We start from the raw sequence: 26610 nt of genomic DNA, 5'->3' as shown, positions 1-26610 counted from the left end.
ACTCTGAAGCTCACTGTGGACCATAGACTTGTGATATAAAAGAGTTGAGATGGAAGTTGCATTAATTTCATCTCCATATGCATAGTTTTTTTTTTCAGAACTTATATGATTTTAACAAATAAGAATAGTGAGTGTACATGTCCGTGTGCTAGTTATAAGCAAAATCATATTCCCCCTTATTTCAGCAGTTGCTTTGTTACTGATGTTTCTTACTGTTGATATTTCTATAATTTATTTGATAATTTTTGAGCAAACCTGAACCAGAAAATAATTTTAATAGCACTTATTCAGCATTTATCATTATTGATATTATGTTTTATATAAATTATCTAATACATAATAGTAATGTTATTGGTAGGTGATATATTTTACAGGTAAAGAAACTGAGGCAAGCAAGGTTAAGTTGAATTGCTATAGAGAAATGCATTATAATTATTTCATTGAAAGTTTATACAAAGTTTTATATATTAAAATTTGGGGAATCTGTTTTTTAGGTAAAAACTGTGAGTTCATCAGCCTTCCTGTACTCATTACAGAATTGCAACTTGATAACTGTTTAACCCTACCGACAAAATTAAAAAGCCTATTTTTGGATGACTTTTTTCAGGGGGAAGTAATTGTATCGTGAGTTCAGTCTTTTTTTTCTTACTTGGTTCTCTTTAACAGACACTAAAATAGAAGACCAAAACTAGTTGGAGTATATTATTTAGCTTATTGTTAAGATTATTTTAAATATACTGTCTATAAATAATAGTACAGATTTATAAGTAATTTTAAACACTTTCTTGATTGCAGAAATTTTTGAAGGCTTATTGTATTTTTTACCAGTATGAATCCTAAGAAACAGAATGGTGAAAGAATTTACCCTCTCATTTCGTGGCTAAGAGTTAAGTGAACATGAGACTGAAGATTGATCTTTATCCTCACAGACTTGGAGCCTGAAGATAATAACCTTGTTTGTAGATACCTACTAAATTTCAAAATGGCATCTATCCTTGACATTATTCAGAATCTCCAGTTTGAAGAATTTTGCTTCAGAGAGGCATAGTGTCCTAGGCCTGCCATTCAGTGCAGAATAGGGCCCAGGCCTAAACTTCACTGCATATACAAACAGTAAGCAGTCATAAAGAGTCCATCGATCAGTCTGCTCAAGTTCAGTCTTGGAGCTATGTCTTTATTTCAAGGTAGCCTGCAGACTAGGTAGCTCATGAGCCTTCCCTACCACACGAGTGACCAAACCTCTTCTCACAAGACTCTCTTTTGGCTGAAATGTCTACTGTGGCTATTCTTGCCTTAAATTTTCTTTTGAATATTTTATGCTTCTACCTCTTAACTGCCAACTGATGTATCTCTGTTAGGTTTTCATGTGAAGATCATAGATCAGTGCAATTTCGTACTTGAAAACATGGATACTGTTTGTTTAAGCGTATTTATTGACTGCCTACTCTGTGCAAGGTACCATTGATAATGCAGAAAGTATGTAGGAGTAACAATATTTGTAGCTACAGAATACTGAGTATTTATGAGTGCATCAGGCATAAATCTTAGTGTTTTACATTTGTTACCTCACTCATCACAATAACACATGAGCTGGGTATAAATATTATCCCCATTTTATAGAAAACGAAAACTGAGATGGGAGTGTATGCATTGCCCAAGGGAACACAGCCCACGAATGGTAGAGCTGAGCCGCAGACCTAAGCAGTGCTGACCCTGGAGCCTGCACTGATCATCATTCAGTGCTGCCTCTTGGATCCTCTCAAAAAGCGTAGTTGCCCAAGTTATGCTTAAGCTCTCTAGGAACTAACCTCAGGGCAGTTTGTCTGCTCCGTGAACCTGTTGCCTAAGGCATAGAACATTTCAGTCTAGTTTTCTGGTTTGTTTGTTGACTTCTGCATCATTCCAGTTGCAATAATATTCTTCCACGGTAAGTTCTGCAACACTTTTCTGGAATATAGTTTGATGTGTGTAGGTGAACAGCTGTAGCTCTGTCAACAGATGAGACACCCTGGTGAGGTTTCATTCAGTCAAGGTTTGTTACAGCACTTAGAGGCCTGATTCCTCCCAGAGAGCTCACAGCAGACTTGAGAGGGAGCTCAAAGCCATTTTGAGATAACAGTACATAAAACAAAGAATGACACCACTGTAAGATCTGGGTGGTCTCTCCTTTCACTATAAGTTTTATTTTGAGATGTGGTCAGGTTAATAGACTTGAGTTCAAATGATTATCTTCAGATCAAACCATTCCTATGGATAGTTTTGACACATTTTTAATTCTGATTGAATTTTCCTTTTGATAGAACCAAAAGTTTTGTGAGTTCTTCAAAAGTTTAGCTTTACAAATGAATTAAGGGAGTCAACTCTAAGCAGTGGATATATTTCTGGAAGGAAGTTCTTCTGGAAGATGACTAATAAAGTTGTTGATTGCAAAGGAGAGTTAAAGATGAAGTGACACTAAGCATTAGCACCAAACCAAACACTGTGAAATAGAATTAATTATCGGGACTGTTCAAGCCGTTGTGGATTCTGCTGTGAAGCTGCTGAGCCGTCAGTACTGGGAAAACATCCAGCAGTTTCTTGAAGTAGTTTTGGTCCCACCTGTAGTTGAGCACTAACGCTTATAAAGCTAGCCAGGCGCTCTGACCTACCACACACATTTTTTTAATGGTAAGGATTAGTAAGTTAGAAAAAAAGGCATTAATAAGCAGTTTAGAATTATAATTCAGATATACAAGAACTCAGGTGTAATCATTAGATGTAAAAGGCACAAATTGACTTGAAATAATCTTTATTCAGTGGAAAATGTATTTTCTGTTGGCAAAACTAGAGATTTCTCTCTAATTTCCTGTCTTTATATAAATAAAATGGCTTACTTGACTGAAATCTTAAAAATTGTTTTTTGTTGGAAATCAGAGCAGTCTCATAGTTTTTAAATAAATTGTTAAGTATTTTAGACATATATTCATTTTTGATTTAAAATAAATCTAAGATTTGTTTTACATGTGGCAAATATGTACATTTTAGAAAATAAATGTTGCCTATACCCAGGCAATATAATTTTTTTTCAACTAGGATATGGATACAAATAGTATTCTGTGGTATATTGAAGCTAGATGGAACTACATTCTTAGATTCCTTTGTAGAATTGTAAAATTCATTTTGGAAACTGTAGAATTAAATGTGCAAAGTAATATACATGTGACATTTACATTTCTAGGAACAGAAAAATACAAAGTTCTATGCCATTTAACCTGGAAGACTGTCCCTCTTCAGTCAATAGGTTTGATCATCATCTGCACTGCTCTCAAGGAGTATGACCCGCCTCTGTATTCAGCCCAGAATATTCCGTCTTGGTGCTTGCTTCTGTAATGGCCTCCTCGGTACCATACTCCATTTAGGTTAGAATGTGCACAGGCGTTGTACCACCAGCCTCCTTTGTGAAAGTGAGCACAGTTTCCTTTGAAGGAAAAAAAATAGAGATGTCAAAGGAAAAGTTTCTCTTAAATATGATACTCTTAAAAAATCAAAAGCTTATTCTCTCTTTGGAATTTTTTTTTTTAACCTTTCTAACTGATTTCAGTTACTTTTTTCTGTTGGGTTTGTGTTTTCATTCTGTAGCCATCTCATTAACTGGTGAAAGATCAGATTTTGCTCTTCAGTTGCTGAATTCATCTTTTTTTTCTTTTCAAAAAGGGGGGTGGATTTAATTTTCTACATAACAACATAAATAAAATGCAAGAAGTGTGTGTCAGAGACACAGAAGGAAAGATTGGGAAAGACAGATGACAGGGTACTAATAAAGAAAAAAATTTAGAAAAATTCATTCTGGAAATAAGTAGCCATGGGGGCTGGTGCTGTGACATAGAAGATTAAGCCTCCACCGGCAGCACCAGTTCGGTTCCTGGCTGTTCCACTTCCTACCCAGCTCCCTCCTAATGCACTTGGGAAAGGAGCACCCACATGGGAGACCTGGAAGAAGCTCCTAGCTCCTGGATTCAACCTGGTCCAGACCTGGCCATTTGCAGAGTGAAGAAGCAGATAAAAGATCTCTATCTTTCTCTCCCTCTCCCCCACAACCCACTTCTTTTTCTGTATCTCTGCCTTTCAAAGAAATACATAAAATCTTAAAAAAAAAAAAAAAGCCAAAACTACTGTAAAATAGCACTAGCAGCAATCAAATGAGTTTCTGCAAATCATGCATAAACTATGATCATGTCTTTATTTTCTCCAGCTTTTACCAGTGTAAAATAGAAACCTGTATGCTGCTTGCCAAGATATAACTTAAGAGAAGAATAAATTTTCAGGCAGCGTATCTCTTTATCAAGGCCAAAAACATATGTTAGAAAAGTAATAACATGGTTTTGGCATTGTGGTACAGTGAGTTAAGCTGCCATCTGTGACACTGGCACTCCATATGGGTTCTGGTTGAGTCCCAGCTTTTGATCCCACTCCCTGCTAATGCACATGGGAAGGCAGTGAAGTGTGGCCCAAGTCCTTGGGCCCCTGCACCCACACAGGAGACATAGCCTCCTGACTTTGGCTCCTGACTTTTTGTAGTTCCAGGCTCCTGACTGTTGTGGCTATTTGACCAGTGAACCAGTGGATGGAAGATCTATCTCTGTCTCTCCCTCTCTCTCTGTATCTCTCTCTCTGCCTTTCAAAAAAAAAAGTCGTTGAATTGGTTTTTAAAAAAAAAAAAAAAAAAACCATGAATTTCCCATCTGATGCAAGTCATTTTGCCATTCCGGTGCTTACGTTGTGTAGTTAGAAGGTTTGCTTCATCTGTTCCCTGCTGGCCCTGACTTAAATGCTGTCTTGTCACAGGAGCCAATCCAGATGAAAATAGCACCCACCCTAGGCTCTGTTGTCCACCACAAAGAATGAACACTTTTTCTTACCCACCTGTATACACATCTTTATCTCTGTCCAGTGTGGTGAATTGTTTTCCATTATGCCACATCAAAGAATCCCCTGCGTTTCCCTGGTAAGTTCCCAGCCGCAGCCTGTAGTATTCACTTTCAGGCTCCAGACGGAAGCTACTGTATTCTGCGTAGACTTTTTTATCACTCCAGTCTTCCAGTTCAATTAACAACTTATAATTATCTTGATTGCTAAGCATGTAGATATTTTCCAATCCAAGCCAATATTCTCCATCAATGTTTCCAAACCCTTTCTGTTTAATAAACAAAGAAACAGAAGTTTTAAATGTTTGATAGCTTAAAGATACTGTCCATTTACGTGATAATGTAAACTTCCATTTGAATTGATCACCTGACTTTTGTAAACCCTGCATAGACACTTTGTTTTACTTTGCTTTCTCTTAATCTGTCAGATAAATATGAAAGCAAATAAGATAAAAGCAGAAGAGGGCAAAATTTATTCCTAGCTACAAAAAGCATTAGTGAACTACTCCGTCTCTTAAAAAAAAAAGGGTTCTTAATCTCGTTAATACTCCCCAAATACCCAAAATTTTTTTTCTAAAAGTATGATACTGTCTCTACCATAATCAAACAAAAAAGGATATCTAACATTATTAAGATTGTTCAATAAAAAAATAATAGCATGTGTTTTAGAATAAATTCTTTAAGTAAAATCAGTAAATATAAGATAAAGTAATAATCTTCAGAGTTTTTTTCAAAAATTGTAAATTAATGTTTAGAAAAAAGAATCAGTTAACTGCTATCATACTTTAGCAAGCATTCGACATTGCAAATGTGCAGCAAAATACACTTAGTAAACCTGATCTTAAAACTCCAAGTATATCCTCAAGAAGGTGGTGTTAGAGAATTTTTCACTCTCTCATTTGTGCTACTTACATGTTTAGAAATCTGTACAACTTCTGACACGGATCTATGAATTTCCATTTGTAACTGCCAGTAGAATTTCACATAAGAGTGAGCAGTCATGTTACTTTGTAGTTTTAGAAGTGCAATTAAGCATCTAGAAAACATACTTCCTGTTTGCCATCCTTGAACTGCAGGGGTGTATGTGTGGTGTGTGTGTGTGTTACTCAGAAGCATGACCATCACACTTGTTAACAAAGACCAATTGTCTACCTTTCCAGAATTGGTATCACAAGATTCTGGTCAAATGTGAAACTGTAGCACCAGTGCTTGTGTCACAGAACATGGTGGCTTGATTATCAGAGGTAATTAGTCCAAGAAAAGGGGGTTCTGAGTTTTTTGAAGTTCTGTACTTCACACTTTTGCTTAAATACATCTGATAGTACAAGTGTAATTGTAAACAAAAAAGCAGTTGTCTTCTTAGAAAAATACTTCACAGAGTATTAAGTTATCTATGTGGGGGTTTTCAGAAAGTTCATGGGAAGGGGATTAAAGATAAGGAGTTTTTATGTGCTTTATTTGAAAGGCAGAGCAAGAAAGAAAGAGGTCTGTGTACTGTTTCACTCCCCATATGGCCACAACAGCCAGGGCTGGGCCAGGCCAAAGCCAGAAGCCAGGAGCTCTGTCCAGGTCTCCCACATGCGTGGCAGGTCCCATGCACGTGGGCCATGATCGACTAACCTCCTTTGCATGTTAGTAGGAACTTGAATGAGAAGTGGAGCAGCTGGGTCTTGAAGCAGCCCTTCCATAGTGGATGCTCATATCACAAGCAGCAGCTTAACCCAGGTGACTGCAGTGCCAACCCCAAGTTTATTTTGTTGCAAAAGCAGTTTTAAATCCATGCATAGTTTTTTTCATAATATACATTTTCCATGAGTTTTTTGAAGACCTCTCATATAAATAATCCAGACAGAAAGTGAACATTTAAAAATAAGCCTTCAGTTTCTTTTTTACATTTTAATTTGGACTTTTCAGACAAGGAGGAATCATCTTTTTGACAGGTGCAGATAATGAAAAACCTTAATTTGTTCACTATCTTGTTTATCAGGTAGAATGACCACGATTCTAAGATCTTTGTTCCACTTCCTCCAGGCCTGAATCACTGATTTACCTTATAATTTTCCCAGTTTCTGAAAAAGTTGACAGAGCCATCTTTTCTTTTCTGAATAACGGTCCAACCCCCAGGGTCCAGACTGTTTTCACACCATAACTGCATTGGTCCATTGCTGTTTTCAGGTTTGATCAGGTAAATCCCACTGACTGAGTGCCCGGCTTCTTTGGCTTGCTGGCAGTCTTTGAATGGTCCTGCAATGTAGTATGTAGAAATTTAATATGTACAGAGACATGTGAAAATAATTATAATCAAGGTTCTTACCTGTCTTCACAGTTACTACTTTTTATGTGTTATATACACAGTATTATGAAAGTTAAACTAAATGAAAGGGTGACTTCAGTCCCACTCTCCAGACGTTAAATTGTTTTGCACTGTTCTTGTCTTTGTTCATACACATGCCTTTTTATATTACTGTAATCCTAAACCACATAGAAATTGGATTCGGTCTTATTTTAACAAACATTTCCATAAGTCTTTACATTTCATCTGATTTTTGCTATTCTAAAAATCACACAAAGTATCTTCATTCTTACTGGTTTGGTTTCTTCTCATGTACATACAGAGAAGCTGAGGAATTGATCTGTTGAGCCAGAGGTATAGCTACCCTTTCACAGCTCTTCATAGTCCCCAGTTTACAATTTCTAAAAATGGATTTCAGTGGAGTACACTGGTCCCTTGAAATACTTGATGAATATGGGGTATCAAGACAAGCATTGTAGCACAGTGGGTTAAGTTGTTGCTTGGGATGTCCACATCCCATCTTGGAGCACCTGGGATCAAGTCCTGCCCCCACTTCTGATCCAGCATCCTGATAATTTGCCAGTCTGGGAGGCAGAAGATGATGGCCAAGCGTTTGGGTTTCTGGCACCCACATGGAAGACCCAGATGAAGGTCCTGGCTTTGGCCTATCCCAACTCCTGCTGTGTGGGCGTTTGGGGAGTGAACCAGCAAATGAAAAATCTCGGTCTCTCCCTTTCACTGCCTTTCAAATTAATTAAACTTAAAAAAAAGAAAGAAAATAGAGTACTAAGATCACAGACATTTTAGAAATATTGAATGTTGTGTTTCTCTTTTTGAAACCCACAACGTACATCACATACTAAAGACTGAGAATTCCTGAGATAAAGGAGCTGGAGTCAGCCAGACTTTTACAGTCTGCATTTCCCCCCATGGAGCACTTACTAACAGCCCGTGAGAGTACGTTTCTGGAATATTGATCTAAATTTATATGACTAGCTGGTTTTCTTACTCTGTGTAGTGACCCTGTGATAGCTGATAAGTGTTCTAAGATAGAACAGTTAACTGAGGTCATGTATCTTGGAAAGTGGTAAACCCTTAAACTTCAGCCCATTTTTTTCTGACCCCAGAGTCCATACTCTGAAATGTTAGGGTGCATTTGCTCCTGTGCTATTTCATGGTTTTAGGTATTAACTATTTTTAACCCACCAGAAAGTTATTCAGACTTTTTTAAGTGACAGAGTATCTTGTAAAATATCATTTGTAGGGTGTTTGAGTCTTGAACTTGAGATGTATACATTTTGGGGTTTAGATAAAGACGTTTCTAATGTAACTGAACATTCTTCATGACCCTTCTCTGTTTTGAGCCTTTTTTTATAAACATGCAAAAAACAGTAAGCAATTCATAAAAAATAACTACCATAAAGATTTATTAGAACAAAAATATAAACATTTTGTTTGTCAAATTTTACATTTTCCTAGACATTAAAAAATTCTAATATACATAATTTTTAGAAATTTATGATAATGGATAGTTTAGTCAAATTCTTACAAGAACTTCTGTATTATAAAAATAATAGGATTGTGACATTTCAAGAAATGTATTACCTATACTGTGCCAAATAAATACTGCATCCTTATTGGAATAGAATTAATCTCATTAAATAGTTACATGTCTCTACCATTAGAAGGAGTTCTTAGAGACTATGACCTCTTCCATCTAGATTGCTCCTGGAAGACAGACCCTTTTTGTTTTTCTTCTAAATTCGTGTCATCCCTGTTTTAACTCTTAGTTAGCAATAGTTTTTGTTAAATAAATGAGTCAATTCATTGCTCTCATTTTAAATATAAGGAAATTAAAAAGCACACACAAAAATGAAGATCAGTTTCTCTAGTCTAGATTTTTATTATATTGATATTTCACTTTCAGGTTTTTTAAAGCTATGATAAAATGTCCATAGCAGTATAGATTACTAGTAAAAAAAAAAAAAAGTTGAGAAATAGTAGATTTATGTTGTCTATCTTAGACTATATTATTTTAGGGATTGCAATTTTTTGTTGCAAAGTTTTCAGTTTGGTTTGTTTTAATTTCTCTTTTGAGATACCCATTTTTGCCTTCATTATAAAGGGATTGAAGATAGCCCAGCATAAAGGTACTTTAAATTTTTCATTCTTCCTATTCCTGCTTTGTGGCAAGGGTTTTTCCCATCATGAATGCATTTTGGATTTTCTTTCCAAAGACCTTTTATATATCTACTGAGATGATAAAGGGTTTTTTTGTTTTGTTTGTTTATATGGTGAATAACATTCCTGGCATAGACTCAACTTGGTCAAGGTATGCAGAGTCCTAACACAGTAACTAAAGTAACCATCATCTTTTCTCCTTCATTTCTGATCTTGCAGCTCATTTATAAAATGGGTGCTTATGTAATTAATGAATTCAGTATGGATGATTAAAGATGAATAGTCCTTTTACTCCTGAGAAATAGTATGTTCCTGAAATGACCAACGATCTGCAAATCACACTAAGAAATAATAGCTACTTAGCTGCCATTACCTACGGCACAAAACATTAATATTCTTGCAGGGAAAAATCCCATGGAAACTGATATGATCTCTTTGTTTTACTGATAGTATTCTCCTATTACTTTTTTTAACTGATCACATATGAGCTGCTTCACATTACAGAAACAAGCATTATAGTCAAATTAGAGAAAGGTAGAGAGGCTGTATTTTAAGTAGAATGAAATTTGCAGAATTTTAATTTCATACATGGGAAGTAGATAGAGGGAGAAATGCAATATGACTCCCAAGTCCATGCTTAGTTTATTTTGTATGTTGCATGCTAAGATATTTGTTTATTCATAGGCATGGACTTTGTCCTGGGCTCTCAAGTATTTGTTGAACTAAATGATTCCTGGTAGGCATGAATTCCAGAATTTCTTCATTTCTACATTTTCTTTCAAGAAATATATTTTTTTGGGCCGGCGCCATGGCTCACTTGGTTAATCCTCTGCCTGTGGCGCCAGCATCCCATATGGGCGCCAGGTTCTTGTCCCAGTTGTTTCTCTTCCAGTCTGCTCTCTGCTGTGGCCTGGGAGGGCAGTGGAGGATGGCCCAAGTGCTTGGGCCCCTGCACCCGCATGGGAGACCAGGAAGAAGCACCTGGCTCCTGACTTCAGATTGGCACAGCGCCAGCCGTAGCGGCCATTTGGGGAGTGAACCAACAGAAGGAAGACCTTTCTCTCTCTCTCTCTCTCTCACTGTCTATAACTCTACCTGTCAAATAAATAAAAAATATATATATATATATTTTTTTGCATTTAGCATAGGCTAGAGACTGTATAATTCTCAAGGGACAGAGAAGCAACTTTAGAGTCAAGTGGGAGATAGAGTACCTCTTTGTTACCACTTCTAACTACAGTATAGCAAGTACTTTGATAGAGTTCTTCAGGGCATGTGGTAACCATGTCTAAGAATTAGCTCACTGACATTTGGGGGAAGGAGATGGGAGTCTACCTATATCTGAGCTGTTTTGAAGATGAGTTAAAAAAAAAAAAATGCTAGGCTGTGGGGGAGGGGGAGGGAGTCTTCAAGGCCACACGTAGCTAATGTGCTGAGGTATGGGAAGGAGCTGGAGGTGTTGTATGTCTGAGCTGTAAATGGCTAGAGATGATACTTAGAGCTCTTGAGCTAGTCTGAGTTGTCTGATGGTTCTGGTGCAGTCATGGTTACTTCCAGAGTTCACCTGGCTTTTGTTCTGTGTTGTTACTTTCAAAGTAATCCGGAATATCTGTGGCACGTTGGTCTTAAATTACTGATGATGCAGTTAGTGTACACACAAAGTGGTTTTTTGTGTGCTCTACATAGCATCTGGAGGGGCCATAGAGAAGCTCAAATATTTCTCTCATTTCAGAAATTTGCATTGCTTGTTCTGTGAATGGCATCTTTGTCAATGTTTATGCTTACTGGAGAACAGTTTCCGTGTTTACAATTTACATTTAAAGTTTACATTTAGGAGTTAGATTTTCACTAGGCTACTTGAAGCGCTATAAAATCTTTAGGAACATCAAGGTGTTAAATGTTGACAGGGTACAGGTTGAATACCCTTTAATGTACCCTTTACCCAAAATGCTTGGGACAAAAGTGTTCTAGGTTTTCGGGTGTTTTGGATTTTGGAATTTTTACATAGACTTTGCTGATTGAGCATCCCTAATCTGAAAACTCGAAATATCAAATGCTTTGAAATCAAAACTGTTTGATCAGGGCCGGTGCTGTGGCATAACAGGTAAAGCCACCGCCTGCAGTGCTGGCATCCTGTATGAGCGCCAATTCAAGTCCTGGATGCTCCACTTCCAATCCAGCTCCCTGCTATGGCTTAGGAAAGCAGTGGAAGGTGGCCCAAGTTCTTGGGCCCTTGTAACCACGTGGGAGACCTGGAAGAAACTCTTGGCTCCTTGCTTCAGATCCGCGCAGCTCCGGCCATTGAGGCCAATTGGGGAGTGAACCAGCAGATGGAGGACCTCTCTCTCTCTGCCTCTCCTCTCTCTCTGCCTCTCTTCTCTCTCTCTGCCTCTCCTCTCTCTGTGTAACTCTGACTTTCATATAAATAAATAAATCTTTAAAAAAAAACAAACTGGTCATCATGTTGTGGCTCACAAAGTTTCGGATTTCATAGCATTTGCGAAGTAGACATAGTCAGCCCATGTTCGTTGCATACAGCTAGATTCGCTTAAGAAGGCTGCAGTTTGTGCAGATATGATTATGAACTTTTAGTACAGTGCACAGTGTGGGTTTTGGGTAGACCTGGTTGATAAAAAGCATTAGGAAAATTAAAATCTTTTGCAGAACACATGGCTAAAATTAGCATTGCTTAGGCAGTCTTTTCTCCTCAGCAAAGACAGTAAATATCAGAATCCAATATTTGCTTAATGTTTTTAAGATTATTTATTTATTTGAAAGGCAGAGTAGAGAGAGCAGAGGAAAGAGAGAGAGAGTGAAAGAGATCTTTTATCCACTGATTCACTCCCCAAATGGCTGCAATGGCCAGGACTGAGCCATTCCAAAGCCAGGAGTCTCCCAGGTGGATGCAGGGGCCCAAGCACTTGGGCCATCTTTCGCTGCTTTCCCAGGTGTGACAGCAGGGATCTGGATAGGAAGTGAAGAGCCAGGTCTCGAACCTGCGCCCACTTGGGGTGCCGGCATTGCAGGCAGAGTTTAACCTTCTAGGCCACAACGTCAGCCCGTGCTTATTTTTATAGATAAACCACTAGCCTGTCTTAACCTGTTGAGTATCGTGAATCTTGGAAGAAATATTTTTTCATTGTTATTTTCATATCTTATTTACTTTCCATTCTATAATTAGATTATAAATTGTTCCCATATTAAATGTTCTAGTGCTTTCTGTGTACCATAAAAAAAATTGCTTAGTAGAAATCCTTAACTAGTAGAAAATTATCAGCTTTATTCTTGAGGGGTCAAATGTAACTTGCTGGTTTGCATATTAACAGAAATAAACTCATTGACGTATGATTCAGGAATTTGTTTATGATAGTTCAAAGAGGATAGCCTGAAAGTGCTGTTTAAAAACTAGATGTTAATCTTGTGTTGAATAATCTTGAAATAGACTCATCTTTGTGATGCACATTTGGATTATTCTCAAAGCAGAAAACTGGAATTCTGTATGTTGAATTTGAAGAAATCAACCTTTCTAAAAGTTATGTGATGATTAAAGTTTTCATAGGGCTAACATACTCAAATTAATAAGTCTGATTCATAGAAGGAAAAATATTGACTAGCCACGCTGTATTATTTTCCAAGATCTGTTTTTCATAAGAATCTGTATTTTGCCTGTAGCATGTGCTTTAAAGGTTTTTTTAGTATATTTTGAATAGCAGCTTTCCTGGGAGCCATCCGTCCTCTTTCTACATGTGGGACTTTTTAATTAAATTATAAGAAGAATCCTCAGTGACAGGAGAAATGCAGCACAAAGTTCATAATCAATTTGAAGGTTTTAAGTAACTGATTAATAAGACTCTTTTGAGAGATAAATTTTTTAATTGGGTTAAAAAGTGAGTTAACGGGCTGGCGCCGTGGCTCACTTGGTTAATCCTCCGCCTGTGGCACCGGCATCCCATATGGACACCGAGTTCTAATCCTGGTTGCTCCTCTTCCAGTCTAGCTCTCTGCTGTGGCCCGGGAAGGCAGTGGAGGATGGCCCAAGTGCTTGGGCCCTGCACCCACATGGGAGACCAGGAGGAAGCACCTGGCTCCTGGCTTCGGATCAGCACAGCGCTGGCTGTGGTGGCCATTTGGGGAGTGAACCAATGGAAGGAAGACCTTTCTGTCTCTCTCTCTCACTGTCTGTAACTCTACCTGTCAGATAAATAAATAGGGCCGGTTCACAGCTCACTAGGCTAATCCTCCGCCTGCGGCACCAGCACCCCAGGTTCTAGTCCCAGTTGGGGCACCGGATTCTTTCCCAGTTGCTCCTCTTCCAGTCCAGCTCTCTGCTGTGGCCCAGGAAGGCAGTGGAGGATGGCCCAAGTGCTTGGGAGGAAGCACCTGGCTCCTAGCTTCAGATGAGCACAGCACGCCGGCCGTAGTGGCCATTTGTGGGGTGAACCAAAGGAAGGAAGACCTCTCTGTCTCTCTCTCACTGTCTAACTCTGCCTGTCAAAAAATAAATAAATAAATAAAATGTGAGTTAACTATGAGATACATTCAGCAGCATTTATGAAGTGGGAAGTTATAGGCAAAAAGAGATAATAAAGTTATTCTTGTAATAATCTGAGTTACATATATTAATTTGTGTGTTTAAGCTATAATTACTAACCCAAAGTTTTAAATACTAATTTATCAGTTTTTTAAATAACTTATTAATACAGTTATATTCCAACAGCCTGTGCTTGCCCAATCTTTAGGGGGTTTTTTTGTTTGTTTGTCTTGTTAATATAATTATTCCACTGAAACCAAATGTATCTAAGCAGTCTACTATTAGGAAGTATTACATATAATTTTTGATGTTAATATTCAGTGATTTAAAGTGCTGCTGTCATTGAAAAGTACATTTTTAGTTTCCAGTGATTCTTTTTCAAGTTTAACTTTTTAGGTTTACCTTTCATGCTCCTGTATATCTAACATGCAAGGTAAATAAGGAGAAGTGCATCCCAAAGGTGTGATAATAGTGATCAGCTCATACACAAGGTTTTTAGGTGTATCGCCTCATCCAGTCATTGCAGTGAATCTCGTTTACAAAAGAGTCAGCTGAGCCTCAGCAAAGCCTTGCCGCATGTTTGCTGCCGCTCAGATCTGTGCTCTCCCTCGGACTGGGAAGGAACTTGCTCAACGCCGTTCACCTACAATGAATGAACTTATTTTTATGAGGATGTTCCTTATATAAAATGTTTCTTTTATATAAAAATTGTCCAAAAACAACTAGCAAATGATATTAATAGGTAGAAATTTAATTATCAATGTCAGATTTTCAGATGTTTAGATGTTTACTTTGCCCAAAATTTGTTTTTAATGTAAAGAAAAGGTAATGTTTCTGAAAAATGTTTTTGACTAAAAAAATCATTTTCTGTACATTCATTTTTAAGGTGCATTTTTCTAATGACCTTTTTAAAAGAAAATATAAAAGTGCTTGTCATTATAACACCTTTTTTCAAATGTGTGGTAAAATACATATAAAGCCAGATGTACTGTCCTGCCCACTTTTGGGAAAAGTGGAAGACTTGTTTTTTTTTTTAAATTTTTTTTTCCTTTGGACAGGCAGAGTAGATAGAGAGAGACAGAGAGAAAGGTCTTCCTTTTTGCCGTTGGTTCACCCTCCAATGGCTGCTGCGGCCGGCGCATCGCACTGATCCGAAGCCAGGAGCCAGGTGCTTCTCCTGGTCTCCCTTGCGGGTGCAGGGCCCAAGCACTTGGGCCATCCTCCACTGCATTCCCTGGCCACAGCAGAGAGCTGGCCTGGAAGAGGGGCAACCGGGACAGAATCCAGCGCCTCGACCGGGACTAGAACCTGGTGTGCCAGCGCCGCAAGGTGGAGGATTAGCCTATTGAGCCGCGGCGCCGGCCAGGTGGAAGATTTGTATGACTTGAAGAGACACCAGAGTACCCTGCCCACTTTCAGTCACACGGTTCTGTGGACTTCAGTGTTTACAGTGTGGTGCAGCCATGACCCTGTCTCCCAAACCCTTCATCCCACAAACCTGGTGCCCTGCCCCCACTGAACACTATGTAAGTAGGACTTTAAGGAGTATTTGTCATTTGATGACTAGCTGAGCATCTTGTTAAGTAATGCAGATTGCATGTATTTTCACATTATGCTTTTAGAGGTACCAGCATGCAGAGTGCAGTGGTAGGGGTTTCTTGGTTCCAGAAACATCCACAAGCTCAGCAGACCTCATCCATCTTGGCTTTTGTACAGGTACTCAAATAGCTTTACACATCTTTTCCAGAGAGAAATAAAAACAATTTAAGCAAATGATTTAGCACATAAAATAAATACCAAGCCTGTTTATTGTTGCTTATAGTAATTTATATTTGGTAAGAGTCACCAGCTATTGATACTGGAAGGGATATCAGAATCAGCCAGTCTAACCAGGACTCTGACTGTGCAAATGAGGAAATAGAAACAGGCAAAATGACTTACTCAAGGTCACAAGGCAGAGGTATGGTGGATACATGTTTTCTAAATTCTGTGCTCTTTTCTTTTACATGTGCATGAGGGATTTGTTAGTGTAATGGTTCTTATGGTGTAGCTAATTATGCCTTGAATTTAGGTGGCCAACATTCATGGAATAAAATAAGTAAAAAGTGATGTTTACCTAAAGAAATAATGAATAAAAGAAAATGGTTATCTCCTTAGTTTGTGTTGGTTTATTGGAGCTATACACACCATGGTGTCATTAAAGCAAAATATGTTTCGAAGTATTTCTGACATGCTGAATTCTGACCCAGGATTTAATTCGGTGACAGCAGATTTTTCTTGTGTAAAGCTCAGTATATAACATAACTTAGAATTGATATGTGCCATTTTGTGTAAGCAGTTTCTTAGTTTGTCAGTGTGTACACATGTGAGTAGTCATTTCTGCTGGAATTAGTGATAGCATTCACTTAAGATTCAAGGCCCATGTAGAATACTCCTTGGCAGTCATCTCCATACTCAGAGTTGTATACCTTGTGAGTTTGCCACAAAAAACCACACATCTCAATTATATTTATTTGTAAATTATGTATACAAACTACTGTGCTGATAAAATATATACATCAAAAGCTTACATAAAACCTGTATAGAATTTTTGAACAAATCTCAAGAATAAATATATAGTTTTTCTGTTTGTACCCACTGGTCATTTCATGCATAGCTTCCCTTTGGAAATCAAAGGGCTTGAGGGATATTAACATTGAGCATCCTTTATGGAATTAATTCATGCTCTGACCTCTGTTCATTAGAGCAGTATAAAATCAACTAATCCAGTAAAATGCATTAAAGTAATTTCATAAAGGTCTTTGGAATGACAACCTTAAGAAGCTCTATACAGATGTTAGCAAATCAGCTAACATTTATGTAGCAACTGCAGATGAGCCACAGTATCCATGTACCAGGAAGAAGCCGGTAATACAGTTGGCAGCCATGCACATGTGCTGTGTGCACATGTAGAGTGCATGAATGTGACAGAGGGGAGGAGCAGTCACTTCAGACCCATGGGGTCATCAACGTAGCTTCGAGGAAGAGTTGCGGGTTTTTTTGGTTTTTTGTTTTGTTTTGTTTTGTTTTTAATCTGAGCCTTATAGTTTGGATAGTCAGAAAGATGAAAAATATTTAGAAAATGAGTGGATCCTTTTTATTGGAGTAGAGGGGTTTTGTGAGGGAAACGCATGCAAGGAAAACTAGCAAGAGAAGCTTTGATCCTTTAGAAGAGGACGCTATTCTTAGCCACCCTAGGCAAATTGGAGTTGGTTTCCAGTGGGGGACTAATGAGAAATGCAGTGTGCGGGTAGATGAGGAAGACAGGTCTGTTGGAATCCAGAATATATTTTTGATGGAGAAAGAGACCAGTTGGCAGGCTATTGTGTAGCTCTTAGAAAGAGCTAACATTTGGGAACTGCATTGTGGCATAGAAGGTAAAGCCACCACCTGTGATGCCTGCATTCTATAGATAGGGTGCCAGTTCAAGTCCCGACTGCTCCACTTCTGATCCCTGCTAATGGCCTGGGAAAGCAGTGGAAGATGGCATGTGGGCGACCTGGAAGAAGCCCCTGACTCCTGGCTTTTGTGAACCAGCAGATGTAGGATCTCTGTGTGTCTGTCTCTATCTGCCTGTCTCTCTCTCTAACTTTGACTTTAAAATACATACATACATATTTTTTAAAGGAAAAAAAGAGCTAACTTCGGAGAGCCAGACATTGTTGTAAGCACTCTTCAGGCATTCAACTCTGTGAGGTACTATTTTTATTCCCATTTCAGAGATGAGGAAGCTAACACAGAGATCTACCCATCCCACCCACAGCCTCACAGCTGGTAACCCAGGGAGTCTCTGTCTTCTAGCTGCTGCCATGGGTAATCTGAATGGAAGACTTCTGGCTCCGATCAGAAATGAGGGAGACTGGAAAGAGACAGGTGGAATTCTGCTGACTCTGTGGGCCAGGTGGGAAATACCAGAGATAAGCTGAGCTAATTCAGAAGTGGATGGTGACACATGTCAAAATAGAGAAACCAAAAACTATTTGATCCTTCAGTTTTACTTGAAGAAGTTTGTCCTAGAAATACAATTATGGAAAAATAAAAGAAGAAAAAAAAGTTTTAAACTACAAGAATATGGATTATTTTGTTATGCTAGAAAAGAAGACATGTAATTGTTATTACCAAAGTGTACTTCTCAGCTTTTGGACATCCCATGAGGCTTCTTGGAGCAGTTCATTGGGATTTCTAAACTTTCTTCAGTAAATTATGTGTTACTTTTATAATGATAATTTTCTTATTTCTAAAAGGAGAATGCTGATTTGGGAAAAGGATTGCATTACAGCTTAGTTAACTACTTCATCCATTCAGTGTTCAAGCGCCTGAAATATCCTGGGCACACAGTATGCCACACTTGATCCTGGCTCAGTGCTGACACAGAATAATGGAAAGACAATACTTTACCTTATAGAAGCATTCAGACTAGCAGAGACAAATAAGTAAATAACTTCAGTGTAATTTAATGTAGAAAACATGTTCAAAAATAGTCATTGATTGGGACAAGAGCCATTTAGAAGTATGTATGTTTAAATCTGGAGAGGTATAATTGTTAACAGTATTTTTAAGCTTTGAAATCTGCTAAGTTGACAGATAAGGTAAAAATGACATTTCAATAGAGGAAGCAGCAGCATGTGAGGTGATGGTAGAACATTTTAGCTTTGGTTAGACTCTGGAGGAGGAGCTCCATTCAGGAGTCATCCTGATATGTGATATGTGAAGCCTTAATGTTCTGTGCAGCCTCTAAATAGAACATCTTAAAGAAAGCCTTAAGGCAGAAAAGAAAAAGTATGCTGGGGCCTACGCTTTGGCCTGGTGGACTAAGCCTCCTCCTGTGGTGCGGCAGCATGGGCACCGGTTCGAATTCTGATTGCTGCTCCTCCGATCCAGCTCTCTGCTATGGCCTGGGAAAGCAGTGGAGGATGGCCCAAGTGCTTGGGCCCTGCACCTGTGTGGGAGATCGGGAGGAAGCTCCTCGCTCCAGGCTTCAGATCAGCTCAGCTCCAGCCATTGCAGCCATCTGGGGAGTAAACCAGGGGATGGAAGACCTTTCTCTCTGTCCCTTCCTCTCTGTAACTCTGCCTCTCAAATAAATAAATAAATCTTTTAAACAAAAAAGATGGCACTGGAAGACTTGGAGATGTGGGAAGAGCAGGAGTGTGGTAGTCTGGAAACAGGAAAGCAGCAGTGTCCCTGCTGCGGACAGGCACAACCACTCTGATTCTTCCTTGCCAGGCTCTGTGGTTTTGGTGTCATTTAAAATCACTTCATAGTCTGTTCACAGTTTTATGTCTTGCCTTTTCAGTAAGTGAATGGATTGAGGTTTACTCACTTTTATTTTTACTTTTGGACATGTGGATTTCCCCTTTCATGCTAAAGGATTTGAGAGAGTGGCTTAGAAAATGAATGCAAGTATAAAACAGTTACACAGTACTCATTCAGAAAGTAAGCAGAGTAAGCAGCGATTTTACTAATGCAACAAAGATGAACTGTTTGTCTTTGTTTTCTGAGCAACTAGATAAACAACTAATAGTGAAAAGAGGAAGGAATGAAATTAAGAAATAGAGGAAGGAGGTCTTGTAATAAAACTAATATGGATACAAGATGTAAATCATTAGTTTAGCCTTGAGCAGTAGGAGAGATAGCTTCTCATCTTGAGACTGGAGGACAGGAGGACATGGGTTTTGTACAGATGCTGTTTCCTCCAGGATGGGAAAGAACAAAGAACCCAGACCTGATTAGACTTTCTCTTCCTGCGGTTGTAGATGAGTTGTCTGCTGAGTGGAGGAAAAGAGATGTAACTACAGGCTTGCAGACAGGGAGAGCAGAATCTTAGTGCTCCTTTTTAAGAGGGCAGTGGTGAGAGCAGCAGGCGGTAAATGAAAGGATTGCGCATTGTCGTGAGGCGCTAGCTGGAAGCTGAGGGCTGGTGTGGAGCAAGGCTCCGTAGGTGAGGAATGGATCATCTCGATAAGAATCTGGACTGTACGCATTTGGATAGAAGACTGTTCTTTCACAGAAGACACGAAGTTTTAGAATGCCTAGAACCTTTGAGCTGGAAGAAGATGTGTATTTTATTCTTGATGATATTCATAAAAAATAGAAATTGTAATGTACATGCATCATAATATCGAGATGATTAAGCATTTATAATGAGCATTGTTAATAACAGGAAAGTAACTCACCTTCATTGATGAATGTTACAGGTGGCATCTTGAAAGGGCTTTTGGTGGGAGAAGTCGCCAGGTCAGGTGGTGGCATTAAATCTCGGGGATACCCTGGGTCCCTCTGTATCTCATTGCCTCCCAGCAGACCAGGGGTATACTGATGACTGTTAGGGATATGTTGTGGCACCACCTGGACAAGAGGGGGAGACACATGGGTGTCTTGTCGGGAAAATATTCTCAAGCACTGTTCTTCCAGCAAAGTGATCATCACAGACTGGTTATTGACAAGATCAGTCAGAGAAGCGTATTTCACCTCTAGTTCTCTGTACCTGGTTGCCATCTTCAGCATTTCGGTGGTGACATTGAGGATTTTGTTTTCCAGCTGGGAGAGCTCCAGTGAATTATCCCTCTTCCGAATGATCTCATGCAGCAGCTGCATGTAGAGCTGAGTGACGCGGGAGTTCATGTTTCGGCTCTCTTTCCTCAGCAGCTTCACCTCATTGACGATGTTGCCGTCCACGTCCACCACCAGCTGCAGGACGTCTATCTCCCGCTTCTGCCTGGAGAGCACGTCCTTCAGGTTTTCAAGGTCCATCCTGGTGACCATGTCTTTCATGGCACCCGCATCCTGCCCTTTGGTGTTGACACAGATTGGCCCCGTTATTTTTTGTTCAGGCACCAGGAACGTGTATGAACATTTCTTTACCTCCTCTTTGCCGTCTGTGGCACGAGGGTATCTCCTCTGGGTCATTTTCTTTATTTTGAACTGTCCTCCTCTACAGTGTCCAGTGCCAATCAGCAGGAAAATTAACACACCTGCGGTCCAGATAAAAGCCTTCATTTTGAAATGAAGTTGTACAATGACGTCTTTTGAAAACAAATCAGCGAAGGGGGAAAAGTGAAAAGAATTCATATTAATCTATATTTAAAGTCAGTGATATACAAAAAGGAGGAAATGGAGTATTATTATTAGTGTTAATAAATTAGCTGAGAAGTAGCTTATTAATTTCTTAAATTTGATATGAAGTTAGAATGCTTTGACATTTGCTGAAAGATTAGAGTTGAACAAATAACCCTTCCAACACCACTTTATTGTAACCCTATGTCTTCCCAAGTTCATAGGGCAGAGTTTGGTCACTGCCCACTGAAGACAGAGGTACACTGCTAGGGCCTATTGGGACTTTTGAAACCCTAACTCCTTTCTTACCTTTAAAAAAATTCACTGTCCCTTAAGATTGGGAAGATGATACACAGTGTTTGTTAGGCATTAATTAAAACATTCTTAGCCTCGCCAGTGTAAAGATTACCAAATAACTTAGCATTTTAGATTTCTACCATGCAGTTTCAATGAAATCGATCCATTGTAATGAATAACAGGCTTCTGGGAGGGGGAGCTTAGAAATAATTTCAGTGTTGCGAACTTTTTTCCCACATTGACTCTTGTTAAAATGGAATTTAACTGCACAAATAAACTTAAAAATATTTACAGCTCAACAATTGTGTCAGTAACCCATACTCAAAGTTTTTAACTGTTCATGTGGTAATCTCCATATCTAAGTTCTAACCCCTTCTGTGTTTCCTCTTTTATTCCTCTTAGATCTTCCAATGGTGTCCATTTCAGACTTTTAGCCTTGACCATGCCTTGAATGTTTTCAATCCTTTGTCCAAGACCACCTTCTCTTACTACAGCAAGAGGGGTTAAATTGTTCACTCAAAGGACTTTTAATTAACGTTTATATCCAGTTGACTTCCAAAAGTCTAGACTACACTGTTCTCCTAAAATTGATTTGTATGTTATCCAATGGACTACTGCTTATTGTATATGAATGCAACAGAATCTGATGTGCAGAACTGACTTTTTCATAGGGCACAACAGTTACCCCTCCTGTAGTCATTAATTCAGATAATGGAGCAACATTCAGCCAGTTAGCCAACCTGCTTTTTTAATTTGTCAAACATTTTAGACATATCCAAAACAAGATAGTTTTAGCATCATCTGTTTGTTTTTGTTTTTGTAGTCTCTCCTTTTTGGATTGGTGACTGACTTATTGTGGGTGATGGTGTTTCCTGAACTGTCGTCTTGTATATGCTCTAAATTCATGGATGATTTGATAGGTTCATTCTGTTATCAGCAGTTCTGCTGCTCTGTATTGTGATTTTCTACAAGCATGACCAAGGAAAGAAGCCGTATGAATGTTAGAGTTGGAATATGCCTTAGAGACTCTTTGGACCTGTGTTGTTGTTGAAGACCAGGTCCTCGGCACTGAGAGCCGGGTCTTCAGTCAGTCTGTCGCCATAGCAGTGACACGTATGCCAAAATGTGTGCTGGGAACACTTCATTTTTGCTGTGGCAGACGAGAAATGTTTGTTCTTTATAGTACAGTTTCTTCAGATGAAACACTAGAACTGGTTCCAAGAGCTAACACTTCTTTTCTTGGTAGTTACTGTAAAGTGTAGTAGAAAGGTAAAGTGTGTTTATTCCATCATGTTCACTTACAAGCTTCTGTATTACAGCCTAGCTTCCCGCACTTATAAACAGGATTCCTACCTGCTCTTTTTGGAGTTGGCGGTGATACCCTAAGAGACCTTTTCTGCCCAGTGTCCCACCTGTGCATTTGTTTCTTAATTTGAGAAGTCAGGTCCAAAGTCATTTTTGACTGTTCACAACAACACAATGGTAACAAGACTTCATTTTTACTGGGTGCTTATTCAGTGCCAGACAGTGTCTTAGGTCTTATGCATGCATCAAGTCATTGCTCCCCACTGCAACCCCATAAAGTAAGCTATTATGATCCCTATATTCAGATGAAATTGGCATCCAAAATGTAAAGACCCTATCGAGAGTCACACAGGGATGAAGCCAGAATTTTAATAAAGGCGAAAGACTCCAGAGTTGATGTTTTTAATTTGGCATTACATTATATAGCAACACATTCTAAACTCTTTTTTCTGTGAGCAACTCTGTGACAATACCTTACATTTATGTAGTGCATAATACATATTAACTGTTCACATTCACAGCAACACTGTGAAGTAAATGCTGCAGCATTTTACAAAGGAGTGAGGTCCTGTAGAAGCTAAAACACTAACAGGATCCAAACTTCCTACTCATAACTTTCCCACACCTGGAATTTTTATCTTAGGTTGTAACTACAGCAGAATCTCAAGTTTATGCTTCTTGTTTTGCATGGGCTTTGCCTGGTTTGTATCTTTTTTCATTGACTGGCTGCCTAATTATACGAACATATTTGTGGAACATTTTTGTTAGAATTTGTTTCCAACATTTTTACATCCCAGACTTTTCTGCCATTCGTTTCTCTTCATATGTATTCTCTCTGTTGATATTTATCTGTCTAGTGTGTGATTTTGATGCCCTCCAAAAAATAAAATTGTATCATTGAGATGTAGGCTGTTCAGCTGCTACTTTCACTTTCTCAAACCTTGTCTGCTTATTTTCGGTGTTTTCAGGTGAGTAATGGATAGATGATGGAAATCAGGCAAAGAGCGGATGGAACTGCTTTTCCTTTACTGACTTGCTCAGGATAGGGAGAGCAAGCAGAACAGCATCCCATGTTTGTGTCAGGCTTTCTGCTGTCTGCCCAAAGCACACATGCGTGGCTGCTTCTGGCTTTGTGTGTTTCTGAACCTTGCTGTGTGACGTCAATAGAAAATTAAGACCTTAGGAATCATCTATCATGTTTTGTTTTAAAAAGACCTTTACTATGCAAAAGTTACCTATACCAAAAACTAATAAAAGATACCATGTTCTATTTTCAGATTCATCGAATTTAGATATAGCTTATTAAAAAATAAACTAGGAAGAATAAAATAAAAGCCATCAGCATCCTGGTTACATAAATGTATATCATTTCTCTTGTATATTTAACTTGTACTAAAATCTGGTTTCATTTTAATAGTAGAATGGATACTCTTAGATCATAAAATTAGTTTACTTAAATAATTTCTGCCATGAAATAAGCTACCAAAACAAGGAAAAATCAGAGTGTGTCAAGAAACTTTAAAACAAGTAAAATCTATGAATCATACTGACTGTATTAATATATTGTCTTAGTACCAAAGATTTTCCTATGACAAGTAAGATGTGTTATGCAAGATTTTTTATCAGTGTTCTCAGTTAAGAACCACCCCCCCCAAAAAAAAAAAAAAAAGTCAAAATGTTCTTGTGTGTGTTTTGCCTTGGGTCATTGTGGTTACCTGAGGTTCCTGTATGATTAAGTCATAAAATTTATTTTACGTTAGTATGTAAATGAGGCAACTGAAAGTTAACTTTTTTAAAATAAATATAATTCCCTTATCCTTTTAAAAGCAATGACTTAGGAGTCACTTGAAGCAGAGCAAGGAGGCACGTTTGTTAAATGGTAGACTGACTACGTCATGTGTAAAGAACTGGTTTTAAAAATACATTTGCTGTTAAAAACGTTCTCTTATTTAATATTTTCCCACATATGTTCAGTTTTAAAAGTGAAACATCCATAAATCTATGTTACCTCATAAAACCTTTCTGTATATGCTAAAATTTTCCTTAGTCCCAAGAGAATGTTGTAAATTTGTTCTGGTATACTGAAGTTAAAATCTGCCTTTGCTTGGTTGTTTTGAGGGGAAAAAAAATCTTCTATGCATTTTGTTAATTTTGTTAGTAGTATTTCTCTTCGTGGTTGCTACATTAGCAGCTAGTAAAGAATTAGAAGTCAGGATTTAGTCCTTTCAGATGCTGTACTCAGAGAGGCTTTTAATTGGCTGTGCGATGCACTGAAAACATGAGACAATGAAGATGAATGTATGGCCTTGAGGATGTGTGTTAGATAAAGACTTCTAGATTGTGGAAGAGACTTGAGAATAATCTCATCCCTTGTATTTATTTAAGAAAGGGATAAATAGTTGTGTGTGTGATTTGGATATCGGAGTAAGTGCTTGCCTGAGGCATCAGTAAGAACTAAAGCTTAATGAGGGCCGGCACTTTGCACAGCAAGCAACAAAAAAAGAGATGACAGTGCTTCAGATCCAGCATTGCATGGGAATTATGTCATCAGAGCTTCTTACAGAACATGTGCTTAACAGAGAGAGAAACTCATATTTAGAGTTTTGAACCTTTAAAGAAAGGACATGAAAATGAAGTTAATATTAATTTACTGTTACTGGCTTGTTGAATATTCTTACAGTTAAAACTTCAAGGCCCAGAGACTTCCAAAGTGTCTCGGGTGTTAAAATTTAATATTGGTAATGAGTAATTTTGCTTTTAATAATTTTCATAATATAGTTACAAAGCACCTAGATAACCATCCATAAAGGGTTTCCTCTAATATTTTATCAAAATTATTTCTGTCTAAGAATATTACTTGTTTTTAACCTTTTTACCATCTGCTGAAGTAATGTGACTTCTAGGTCCATATTTTCTATTGTTAATGCTGATTGCTTACATAATCTTAACCTGTAAGAAGATTTAGTGGTTTTGTATCAATAACTTTGCTTTCCTTAAGTAATTCTAGTTTTAGCAGTTAATAATTTCTGTTACCCAAATTAAGTTGTTGTTACATGTAAGCCTGAAAAACTTTTAACATTCTGAGAAATAGCAAGAAATACCATAGACTTACCTCATCTTCACAAGTTTCTGCTTAATATTTGATTATAATATAACTGGGCTTTTGTGGCAAAGCCTTTCAGTGACTTTTGTATCTGCTTAGTTTTGTTTGTGGGAAAGAAACTAACTGCGTTTACCGCTCTGCTTTATTTTGTATCCCGTTGTTTTTGATCACTGTGCTATGAGCCTTCTACATTTAATCTGTTACTTGTTAAGATTCCTTTCTTGTGTCACTAAAAAGCATTTGTTTTCCAAAACCCAGCATGTATGTATCACTCTATAGCAATATATACTAAGTAGCATTAAATTCAACTTGAAATAATGCATTAAACATCATAAAGTACTTAATGACCAGTTTTTATATGAAGTTGCAAAACAAAACCTTTTTCAAATGAGCTAAGTTGTAGTATTTTCTTAAGTTCTTTGTTTAGTAACAGATTTTAAAATTTCAACTACAAATACAAAATATGCATTTTGATACACAAAGTATTTTCAAACAAAATAAAAGAAATATTAAAATACCTTTTTGTGTCTGTTGGTAAAACGAATCCAGAGACTTGCTGCCCTTATTCTTGATTTAAAAAATCAGTTTAGAAGTTTGTTCATCTGTGACTTTAATGGCAACTGCATTTTTGTTTTGGACCGTTGAATCCAAGCTGTAATAAGGGGCTTCTTTTTCTTTTTACAGTACTAATCAATTGAGTTTGACAAGCCACCTATGTAATTTTAAGTCGTGTAGTAGAAGTTCTGGTCTGTGGGCTGTCCTTAATCCAGCGGAGAAAGCGTTGTGGCTTTGCTGTGTCTGCCACATGGAGAAATGTGGTAACCAGCTGCAGCTGACAGATTGTATATACAGTACCCTTGAATAGTGATTCCCTCTTTCTCAGTGGACTGAAGTTCAGCCC

The 26610-nt window shown here is 38.1% G+C and overlaps 2 protein-coding genes across 6 annotated transcripts in view; one reads left to right on the top strand and one right to left on the bottom strand.

Moving 5' to 3' along the window:
* The window catches only part of RALGPS2 (Ral GEF with PH domain and SH3 binding motif 2), a 183134-nt gene that overhangs the window by 113585 nt on the left and 42939 nt on the right, over positions 1 to 26610 (top strand). The gene's annotated exons all lie outside the window — the stretch shown is intronic.
* ANGPTL1 (angiopoietin like 1) lies at positions 3270 to 26252 on the bottom strand. Its single transcript, XM_062193833.1, has 5 exons — positions 26228 to 26252; positions 20125 to 20973; positions 6955 to 7148; positions 4903 to 5173; positions 3270 to 3457 (listed from the first exon to the last, which is right to left on the bottom strand). The coding sequence occupies exons 2-5, from the start codon at positions 20945 to 20947 to the stop codon at positions 3270 to 3272; spliced, it is 1476 nt and encodes a 491-aa protein (XP_062049817.1). The 5' UTR covers positions 20948 to 20973; positions 26228 to 26252.

The sequence above is a fragment of the Lepus europaeus genome, chromosome 5, assembly GCF_033115175.1.
Source record: "Lepus europaeus isolate LE1 chromosome 5, mLepTim1.pri, whole genome shotgun sequence".
In the NCBI taxonomy this organism is placed as follows: Eukaryota; Metazoa; Chordata; class Mammalia; order Lagomorpha; family Leporidae; genus Lepus; species Lepus europaeus.
The sequence above is the reverse complement of the archived record's forward strand: the minus strand, read 5'-3'. Positions and strand labels throughout refer to the sequence as shown.

Bases quoted from the DNA above. Each gene is read 5' to 3' on its own strand.
- ANGPTL1 (XM_062193833.1), bottom strand. From the start codon at position 20,947: ATGAAGGCTTTTATCTGGACCGCAGGTGTGTTAATTTTCCTGCTGATT. The intron at 7,149-20,124 runs GTGAGTTACTTT...ACTACATTGCAG, and splicing joins TGTAACATTCATCAATGAAG to GACCATTCAAAGACTGCCAG. The intron at 3,458-4,902 runs GTGGGTAAGAAA...TTTCCTTCAAAG, and splicing joins AGATAAAGATGTGTATACAG to GAAACTGTGCTCACTTTCAC.